Source organism: Triticum aestivum, chromosome 2B (assembly GCF_018294505.1).
Source record: "Triticum aestivum cultivar Chinese Spring chromosome 2B, IWGSC CS RefSeq v2.1, whole genome shotgun sequence".
NCBI classification, from domain to species: domain Eukaryota; kingdom Viridiplantae; phylum Streptophyta; class Magnoliopsida; order Poales; family Poaceae; genus Triticum; species Triticum aestivum.
In genome coordinates this window covers 763,283,923-763,295,503 of record NC_057798.1, presented here as the reverse complement: position 1 = coordinate 763,295,503, position 11,581 = coordinate 763,283,923, and the positions used below count along the sequence as shown (strand labels likewise).

At 45.4% G+C, this 11,581-nt stretch overlaps 1 protein-coding gene across 1 annotated transcript; it reads left to right on the top strand.

Annotated features, from left to right (window-relative positions):
- Nucleotides 1-1,654: 1,654 nt before the first annotated feature.
- On the top strand, nt 1,655-2,374 carry LOC123039570 (metalloendoproteinase 1-like). The gene has a single exon (XM_044462682.1). It carries the CDS (start codon nt 1,655-1,657, stop codon nt 2,372-2,374), a length of 720 nt encoding a protein of 239 aa, XP_044318617.1.
- The last annotated feature ends 9,207 nt before the right edge of the window (nt 2,375-11,581 follow it).

Sequence of the window (11,581 nt, the reverse complement as noted above, 5' to 3'; positions counted from 1 at the left end):
ACGCCCATGACATCGGGAAGTCGGCTAATTGATGGAGACCGCCACGTGCCCAACTGCCGGCGCCTCTTCCTGCCACCTGTTCCACAATATCGCACCAAGCTCCTCTTTTTCTCTACTTCCATAACCACTTTTGCCATGTCGCCTCCCCTTCGGCCAGGCTAGGTTTCACTCTCGTGTTTGGAGGAACAACTGCTCAACAAGGAGGAAGCGGTGTAGGAGGTTGTCGCCTTGTTGGCATCGCCGAGGAGGAGGAGTGGGATCGCTACGACATGGAGGAAACCCTGTAGGAGGATCTCACCATCCTGGGAGGGCTGGGATCCCAAAATGCACGCGCTGGTTTGGGAACAAGCATAGCTATGTGAAGATCCCAAACTCGCCCGAGATGTCTCTCCGACGCCGCTTCCAGTGCCTGACTTCACTATTGAGGAGGCATGAGATGAGTGGTACGCCGCCTACGCGTAGGCAATCTCTGCCCCAGGAAAATCTTTGAGTAGACTGTCGCTTGGCAGGTATGGATCCACTACGAGGAAGTATAGGAGGATTTCGCGGTGGAGTGTGCCAATTCGATGCTAATATGATGAGATTCGAGGAAAGAACTCACACCATATTGTGCCTTTCCCAGTTGACAAAGCCATATCCGACCTCACGACCGCATGGGACAGGAATGGGACGAAGACAAGCTCGCCGTACCGGCATGCCACCGTGCCTAGAGGGCGAGTGGACTCGTCACATATGCATGTGGACCGTGCAAAGCATTCACACATCAACATCGTGGGTCGCAAAATCATGCTATAGTCGCTAAAAAGGACAAAAATTGAACCTATATGAAAATTCCACTAGTAAACTTTTCTCCTTCTATATAAGAACTTTGTAATGTAACATTAGTTGAAATTAGTGTTCTAATCCTTCTAATCTAATTGAATGTGACTATTGAGTCGATGCAGCAAAAAAAAGGAAAGAAAAGAAAAGATATGGGAACACACAATATAGCGTCTCTGAGTTTGCACATCGCCTGGACAACCTTCATAGTAGTATTATGAAGCGCGCTCCATGCACTCTGCGATATGGAGACGGTCAATATGTCGATTCCGCTAAATTTGCTATTAGATGGGTAAAAGTGGTGTGACATTGTGTTCGAGGAATTAAAGATTTCGAGTCAACCTTGAAAAGAACATAGTACTAACATAAAGTGGGCATTTGCTTATTCGTGGCGCCACCAACCAAACAACACAAACACAATCCCCACAAAATCAGCGGCAGCGTGAGTGCGGTCCGTCCATCAGCTTCACAAAGAAAAAGAAATAAGATGGGAGCAGGAACATAGTGCTCCACTACACATGTGGCGACGAATTGGAGCTCAAAGCTCCGTGTCTATGAGAGGGTGAATAGTGTCTTTTAGAGGCTAAACTTCCAAGCACCCCTGACTAAAGAGAGGCTATGACTAGTTTTGAGGCTAAAAATTTTTAGTCATAGGAAACCTACTAAGATATGTATTAGCCCTTTCTCTCCTCATTTAATCCCTCCCCTTTAACACATGCGAGTTCTGTATTGGATGGTTTGAAGGATAATAAATGCTCAATAACTTGATTTTAGTCTTCTTCTTGCACCTCCCCTGTTTCCATGTACGTACACGAGTCCATATGCGCGCGCGCCCATGTCCACCTCCTCTCACTCTTCTCCCCCCGTCATCATCCTCCTCTTCTTGCACCTCCTCCTCCTGCTTCCACCATGCTGCAGGTGCTGCTCCCGGCACCTTCTTCTCCACGGCGACGCCAACGCGCCCTCCTCGCTCACGGACACGCTCCACGCGCGCGACGGCAACGTCACTGACGGCCTCAGGCGCTACCTGGCACGCTTCGGCTACGCGTCCACGCCTGATGACGCCGACGGGCGGCTCGTTGTGAGCCTCTTCCAGTCCACCCTCGGCCTCCCCGTCACGGGCCACCTCGACGCCCGCACGCTCGACCTCCTCGCCACCCCGCGCTGTGGCGTCCCGGACCTCCTCGACACCTCCACAACCAACGCCAACGCCCGCTTCGCCTTCTTCGCCGGCCAGCCCCGCTGGGCGCGTGCGCCGGGCCACTTCCTGCTCACCTACGCCGTCGTCTCCGCGCCTCCCTACCAGCCCCCGCGCCTGAAGCCTGAAGCCGCGCACCCGCAAGGCGGACCTCACCCTGGACGACGTCTGTGGCGTGCAGGCGCTCTACGGCTCCAACCCGCGCTTCAGCCTCAGCTCCCTCTCCGAGCCCGACACCTCCTCAGCCGCCCCGGCGGTGGCCACCACCAGGTCGCCCGGGAAGACGACGACGACGCATATGGCCATCCTGCTCTTGCTCATCATCGTCACTCCTCTGCTCCTCCTCTGCTAGCTTGATTGATTAAGCTCCACTATAAGTAGATAGATATATGCACTGTACACATGACACGTCTTAAACTCTTCATTAGTTGGACTTGAGAGAAACTGATCAAGATTTTATCAATTATTTGGTCGAGTTTCTCGTGGATTGATTAGCTTTCTTTGAATGCAAGTAACGAACAATTTATTATGATTGGATAAACAAGTCAAGCATGTCGTCGTACTGTGTTTCTGAAGCAAGCAGGAAAAAAATTATATGAGACCAGGTCTCACGGGTTAGCATGTGAGACCCATCCTGATGGATGACACGTGACATTCACAAATCACAAAACATCTACCCCACCCCCCACCTGAAATTAGGCAAGGGTTCTTGCCTTCTTTCTTCTCTTGGTTGGTTGACAGATCACCAATGAATTCAGTGTGATCTTAATTTGGAGAAGAAAGCAATCAAGGTTATGCGTTTGAGTTGGACCGTTGGTCCTGTGTTATGTGGCTAGCTAGGCCCAGCATGAAGCCCGGCCCGGCCCGAGGTATGGCCAGCTATATCTCCAATGCTAACGGACGTGGACATATATGTGGGAGCCGGGCTATCCGCATACATTACAAATAACTTTTAAACAAACGGGATGTACTTTACTCAAACTAGATGATATTCATACAACCCGAATGAGAATATTTACATTTCAAACATATTTTAAGATTTTAACTAAGAACTATACCCGACTAGGAGCATCTCCAACAGGCGCCCAAAAAGAGCTCCGCACACTTAAAAGTCGTTTTTTGGGCGCTGCACAGCTCCAGCAGAAGTTGTAGCGCTAAAAGTTTTTGGGCGCACGCTGAAAAACGCTATCGCGTGCAGCATATTTTGGGCTCCGGATTACGCGCGCTTCACAATTTGCACTGTGTGTTTTTTGGGCGCGCTTTTTTGGGCGTCTACGAGCATCTCCAACAGCCGCGCTAGCTATGCGCCGCGCGCAAAAAACCTGTTTGCCGCGCGCACTTCGGCTGGTTTAGCGCGGCCGCGAGCGCTGGCTCCAGCAGCCGCGCTATAATGCAGCGCGCGCACGCCGCTCCAGCAGCGCGCAAAAATACAGCGCGCGCGACTCGCCGGGCGCGCGTGAAATGAGTTTGAAACAATTATCAAAATGCAATGAACATGTGAAATTTGTCACAAACATCTTCCAACCAAGTTCATGCCCGCAAGTTCATACCCACAAGTTCATCCCACCAAGTTCAAAATACAAAGTAAAGTTCAAGACATATAAATGAAAGACACATCAAACATCTTCCTCATCTTCGTCCTCATCTTCCGAAGACGATTCTTCCGCCTCCGAGGATGAATCTTCCTCCCTATCCTCATCACGTATCGCATCACGTGAAGCTCCGACGGTGTTGGCAAGATCTTCAACGGCATCTTCACGGGAATGTGTGTGAGGAGGCACATCGAAAGACATTACACCCATGGCCGGAGGTGCACCCATGCCTCCCATAAGAGTAGCAAAACTCATGCCTCCCATGGTGGCCATAGCGTTAGAGGGTGCTCCAAAGCCACCCATGCCTCCCATGGCGGCCGGAGGTGCGCCCATGCCTCCCATGGCGCCGAAGCCACCCATGCCTCCCACGGCGGCCGGAGGTGCGCCCATGCCTCCCATGCCGCCGAAGCCACCCATGCCGCCAAAGCCACCACCACCCATGCCGCCAAGGCCATCGCCACCCATTGTGCGGATCATGGCTCTTTTTTGGATCAAGACTTCTTCACGAGAAGGGTTGACATATTCCTTTTGCGCACCATTGAACGAAGATGTGTCCAAGAAGTACAAGTGCTTCTCCCATTCCAACAACCTAGATCGCTCCTCCATGCCCACCTTCCTCTCCTCCTATGCTACTTTCCTCTCCTCGGCGGCCACCCTCCTCTCCTCGGCGGCCAACCTCCTCTCCTCGGCCGCGGCATCTTGATTCCTTGTCATTTTCCTCACCTCGTTGACTTCTTTTCTTGCCTTCACAATAGCTTCCATAGCATTTTGAGCTCATCATCTCCTTTCCTCTTCTTCTTTTCGGTTTTGTCTTTCTTGCACCCATCCGGTCGTTTTGGCTTCGAGTATGAAACCGAGTTGGGTCTGGGGCTTCTCTTGCCGTCATCACTTGATGCATCATCCTCCTCCTCATCATCATCCACCTCAATTGTTTGCTTGCGTTTGTTGCTCAAATGCAAATCATCCAAACCATCACGATTCTTCCATTTCTCTTCATTCTTTAACACTTCATAGCAGTGAGACAAGGTAAAGAACCTTCCTTTCTTGATCTTCCCCTTCTTGGTTTTCCTCGTCTCTTCTTTGAACAAGTTTTGTGCAATGTTGAACTACAAGAAAAACAAAACAAGTTAGCACTTCGGACACCAAAAACAAGTGTGAGATGAACATATTGAAGGAAATATGCCCTAGAGGCAATAATAAAGTTATTATTTATTTCCTTATTTCATGATAAATGTTTATTATTCATGCTAGAATTGTATTAACCGGAAACATGATACATGTGTGAATACATAGACAAACATATAGTCACTAGTATGCCTCTACTTGACTAGCTCATTAATCAAAGATGGTTATGTTTCCTAACCATAGACATGTGTTGTCATTTGATTAATGGGATCACATCATTATAAGAATGATGTGATTGACATGACCCATTCCGTTAGCCTAGCACTTGATCGTTTAGTATGTTGCTATTGCTTTCTTCATGACTTATACATGTTCCTGTAACTATGAGATTATGCAACTCCCGTTTACCGGAGGAACACTTTGGGTGCTACCAAACGTCACAACGTAACTGGGTGATTATAAAGGAGTACTACAGGTGTCTCCAAAGGTACATGTTGGGTTGGCGTATTTCGAGATTAGGTTTTGTCACTCCGATTTTCGGAGAGGTATCTCTGGGCCCTCTCGGTAATGCACATCACTATAAGCCTTGCAAGCAATGTAGCTAATAAGTTAGTTACGGAATGATGCATTACATAACGAGTAAAGAGACTTGCCGGTAACGAGATTGAACTAGGTATTGGATACCGACGATCGAATCTCGGGTAAGTAACATACCGATGACAAAGGGAACAATGTATGTTGTTATGCGATTTGACCGATAAAGATCTTCGTAGAATATGTAGGAGCCAATATGGGCATCCAGGTTCCGCTATTGGTTATTGACCGAGAATAGTTCTAGGTCATGTCTACATAGTTCTCGAACCCGTAGGGTCCGCACGCTTAAGGTTTCGATGACAGTTTTATTATGAGTTTATGACTTTTGATGTACCGAAGGAGTTCGGAGTCTCGGATGAGATCGGGGACATGACGAGGAGTCTCGAAATGGTCAAGACATAAAGATCGATATATTGGACGACTATATTCGGAGTTCGGAAAGGTTCCGAGTGATTCGGGTATTTTCGAGGGTACCGGGGAGTTACGGGAATACGAGGAAGAAGCAATGGGCCTCATGGGCCAAGTGGTGGAAGAGAGGAGGCAGGGCGCGCGGCCCCCCTAGCCCAAACCGAATTGGACTAGGGGGCCGGCCCCCCTTTCCTCCTTTTCCTCCCTCTCCTTCCTTCTCCTTCTCCTTCCCTTCCTTCCCCTCTCCTACTTGGACTAGGAAAGAAGGGGAATCCTACTTGGAGTAGGATTCTCCCCCTTGGGCGCGCCTCCTCCCCTTGGCCAGCCCCCTCCCCCTTGCTCCTTTATATACGGGGGCAGGGGGCACCCCATGACACACAAGTTGATCTACGGATCGTTCCTTAACCGTGTGCGGTGCTCCCCTCCACCATATTCCACCTCGGTCATATCGTCGCGGAGTTTAGGCGAAGCCCTACGCCGGTAGAGCATCATCATCGTCACCACGCCGTCGTGCTGACGGAACTCATCCCCGACGCTTTGCTGGATTGGAGCCCGGGGATCGTCATCGAGCTGAACGTGTGCTGAACTCGGAGGTGCCGTACGTTCGGTACTTCGATCGGTCGGATCGTGAAGACGTACGACTACATCAACCGCGTTGTCATAACGCTTCCGCTTACGGTCTACGAGGGTACGTGGACAATACTCTCCCCTCTCGTTGCTATGCCATCACCATGATCTTGCGTGTGCGTAGGAATTTTTTTGAAATTACTATGTTCCCCAACAGTGGCATCCGAGCCAGGTTTTATGCGTAGATGTCATATGCACGAGTAGAACACAAGTGAGTTGTGGGCGATACAAGTCATACTGCTTACCAGCATGTCATACTTTGGTTCAGCGGTATTGTGAGATGAAGCGGCCCGAACCGACATTACGCGTACACTTACGCGAGACTGGTTTCACCGTTACGAGCACTCGTGCTTAAAGGTGGCTGGCGGGTGTCTGTCTCTCTCACTTTAGCTGAATCGAGTGTGGCTACGTCCGGTCCTTGCGAAGGTTAAAACAGCACTAACTTGACGAACTATCTTTGTGGTTTTGATGCGTAGGTAAGAACGGTTCTTGCTAAGCCCGTAGCAGCCACGTAAAACTTGCAACAACAAAGTAGAGGACGTCTAACTTATTTTTGCAGGGCATGTTGTGATATGATATGGTCAAGATGTGATGCTATATTTTATTGTATGAGATGATCATGTTTTGTAACCGAAGTTATCGGCAACTGGCAGGAGCCATATGGTTGTCGCTTTATTGTATGAAATGCAAACGCCCTGTAATTGCTTTACTTTATCACTAAGCGGTAGCGATAGTCGTAGAAGCAATAGATGGCGTAAACGACAACGATGCTACGATGGAGATTAAGGTGTCGCGCCAGTGACGATGGTGATCACGACGGTGCTTCGGAGATGGAGACCACAAGCACAAGATGATGATGGCCATATCATATCACTTATATTGATTGCATGTGATGTTTATCCTTTATGCATCTTATCTTGCTTTGATTGAAGGTAGCATTTTAAGATGATCTCTCACTAAAAATTATCAAGAAGTGTTCTCCCTGAGTATGCACCGTTGCCAAAGTTCGTCATGCCCAGACACCACGTGATGATCGTGTGTGATAAGCTCTACGTCCATCTACAATGGGTGCAAGCCAGTTTTGCACACGCAGAATACTCAGGTTAAACTTGACGAGCCTAGCATATGCAGATATGGCCTCGGAACACGGAGACCGAAAGGTCGAGCGTGAATCATATAGTAGATATGATCAACATAGTGATGTTCACCATTGAAACTACTCCATCTCACATGATGATCGGACATGGTTTAGTTGATTTGGATCACGTAATCACTTAGATGACTAGAGAGATGTCTGTCTAAGTGGGAGTTTTTAAGTAATATGATTAATTGAACTTTAATTTATCATGAACTTAGTCCTGGTAGTATTTTGCAAATTATGTTGTAGATCAATAGCTTGCGTTGTTGCTTTCATATGTTTATTTTGATATGTTCCTACAGAAAATTGTGTTGAAAGATGATAGTAGCAATGATGCGGATTGGATTCGTGATCTGAGGTTTATCCTCATTGCTGCATAGAAGAATTATGTTCTTAATGCACCGCTAGGTGACAGACCTATTGCAGGAGCAGATGCAGACGTTATGAACGTTTGGCTAGCTCAATATGATGACTACTTGATAGTTTAGTGCACCATGCTTAACGGCTTAGAATCGGGACTTCAAAGACGTTTTGAACGTCATGGACCATATGAGATGTTCCAGGAGTTGAAGTTAATATTTCAAGCAAATACCTGAGTTGAGAGATATGAAGTCTCCAACAAGTTCTATGGCTGAAAGACGGAGGAGAATCGCTCAACTAGTGAGCATGTGCTCAGATTGTTTGGGTACTTCAATCGCTTGAATCAAGTGGGAGTTAATCTTCCAGATAAGATAGTGATTGACAGAATTCTCTAGTCACCATCACTAAGTTACTAGAACCTCGTGATGAACTATAGTATGCAAGGGATGACGAAAACGATTCCCGAGCTCTTCGTGATGCTGAAATCGACGAAGGTAGAAATCAAGAAAGAGCATCAAGTGTTGATGATTGATAAGACCACTAGTTTCAAAAAAAAGGGGCAAAGGAAAAGAAAGGGAAACTTCAAGTAAGTTGTCATTCCCGTGAAGAAGACCAAAGCTGGACCAAAGCCTGAAACTAAGTGCTTACACTGCAAAGGAAATGGTCACTAGAAGCGGAAATGCCCTAAATATTTGGTGGATAAGAAGGATGGCAAAGTGAACAAGGGTATATTTGATATACAGGTTATTGATGTGTGCCTTACTAGTGTTTATAGTAGCCCCTGAGTATTTGATACTTGTTCAGTTGCTAAGATTAGTAACTCGAAACAGGAGTTATATAAACAGAGACTAGTTGAAGGGGAAGTGACGACGAGTGTTGGAAGTGGTTCCAAGATTGATATGATCATCATCACACACTCCCTATACTTTTGGGATTAGTGTTAAACCTAAATAAATGTTATTTGGCGTTTGCGTTGAGCATGAATATGATTTGATCATGTTTATTGCGATACGGTTATTCATTTGAAGTTAAAGAATAATTGTTATTCTGTTTACATGAATAAGACCTTCGATGGTTATACACCCAATGAAAATAGTTTGTTGGATCTCGATCGTAGTGATACACATATTCATAATATTGATGCCAAAAGATGCAAAATTAATAATGAAAGTGCAACTTATTTGTGGCACTGCCGTTTGGGTCATATCGGTGTAAAGCGTATGAAAAAACTCCATAAAGATGGATTTTTGGAATCTCTTGGTTATGAATCATTTGATGCTTGCGAACCGTGCCTTTTGGGCAAGATGACTAAAACTCCGTTCTTCGGAACAATGGAACAAGCTAGTGACTTATTGGAAATAATACATACCGATGTATGCGGTCCAATGAGTGTTGATGCTCGTGGCGGGTATCGTTATTTTCTGACCTTCACAAGATGAATTGAGCAGATATGAGTATATCTACTTGATGAAGCACAAGTCTGAAACATTTGAAAACTTCAAAGAATTTCAGAGTGAAGTGGAGAATCATCGTAACAAGAAAATAAAGTTTCTGCAATTTGATCGCGGAGACAAATATTTGAGTTACGAGTTTGGTCTTCAATTAAAACAATGTGGAATAGTTTCACAAACTCACGCCACCTGGAACACCATAATGTAATGGTGTGTCCAAACGTCGTAATCGTACTTTACTAGATATGGTGCGATCTATGATGTCTCTTATCAGTTTACCACTATCGTTTTGGGGTTATGCATTAGAGACAGTTGCATTCACTTTAAATAGGGCACCATCGAAATCCGTTGAGACGACGCCTTATGAACTGTGGTTTGGCAAGAAACCAAAGTTGTCGTTTCTTAAATTTTGGGGCTGCGATGCTTATGTGAAAAAGTTTCAACCTGATAATCTCGAACCCAAATCGGAGAAGTGCGTCTTCATAGAATACCCAAAGGTAACTATTGGGTACACCTTCTATCACAGATCCGAAGGCAAGTTATTCATTGCTAAAATGGATCCTTTCTAGAGAAGAAGTTTCTCTTGAAAGAAGTGAGTGGGAAGAAAGTAGAACTTGATGAGGTAACTGTACCTTCTCCCGAATTGGAAAATAGTTCATCACTGAAATCAGTTCCAGTGATTCCTACACCAATTAGTGAGGAAGCTAATGATGATGATCATGAAACTTCAGATCAAGTTACTACAGAACCTCGTAGGTCTTCCAGAGTACGATCCGCACCAGAGTGGTACGGTAATCCTGTTCTGGAAGTCATGTTACTAGACCATGATGAATCTACGAACTATGAGGAAGCGATGATGAGCCCAGATTCCGCGTAATGGCTTGAGACCATGAAATCTGAGATGGGATCCATGTATGAGAAAGTGTGGACTTTGGTGGAGTTGCCCGATGATCGGCAAGCCATATTGTATAAATGGATCTTCAAGAGGAAGACAGACGCTAATAGTAGTGTTACTATGTACAAAGCTCGACTTGTCGCAAAAAGGTTTTCGACAAGTTCAAGGTGTTGACTACAATGAGATTTTCTCAAATGTAGCGATGCTTAAGTCTGTCCGAATCATGTTAGCAATTTCCACGTTTTATGAAATCTGGCAAATGGATGTCGAAACTACATTCCTTAATGGTTTTCTTAAAGAAGAGTTGTATATGATGCAACCAGAAGGTTTTGTCAATCCTAAAGGTGCTAACAAAATGTACAAGCTCCAGCGATTCATCTATGGACTGGTGCAAGCATCTCAGAGTTGGAATATATGTTTTGATAAGTTGATCAAAGCATATAGTTTTATACAGACTGGTGGTGAAGCCTATATTTATAAGAAAGTGAGTGGGAGCTCTGTATCATTTCTAATATTATATCTGGATGACATATTGTTGATTGGAAATAATATAGAAATTCTGGATAGCATGAAAGGATACTTGAATAAGAGTTTTTCAAAGCAAGACCTCGTTGAAGCTGCTTACACATTGAGCATCAAGATCTATATAGATAGATTAAGACGCTTGATAAGATTTTTCAATGAGTACATACCTTGATAAATTTTTTGAAATAGTTCAAAATAGAACAGTCAAAGAAGGAGTTCTTGCCTGTGATGCAAAGGTGTGAAGTTGAGTAAGACTCAAGACCCGACCATGGCAGAAAATAGAAAGAGAATGAAAAGTCATTCCCTATGCCTCAGTCATAGGTTCTATAAAGTATGCTATGCTATGTACCAGACCTATTGTATACCTTGCTCTTTATTTGGCAAGGGAGTACAATAGCGATCTAGGAGTAGATCACTGGACATTGGTCAAGAATATCCTTAGTGAGGACTAAGGAAATATTTCTCGATTATGGAGGTGATAAAAGAGCCCGTCGTAAAGAGTTACATCGGTGCAAGCTTTCACACCGATCCAGATGACTCTAAGTCTCAATCTGGATACATACTAAAAGTGGGAGAAATTAGCTAGAGTAGCTCCGTGCAGAGCATTGTAGACATAGAATATTTGCAAAATACATGCGGCTCTGAATGTGACAGAACCGTTGACTAAGCTTCTCTCACGAGCAAAACATGATCATACCTTTGTACTCTTTGGGTGTTAATCACATAGCAATGTGAACTAGATTATTGACTCCAGTAAACCCTTTGGGTGTTGGTCACATGAAGATGTGAACTATGGGTGTTAATCATATACAGATATGAATATTGGTATTAAATCACATGGCAATGTGA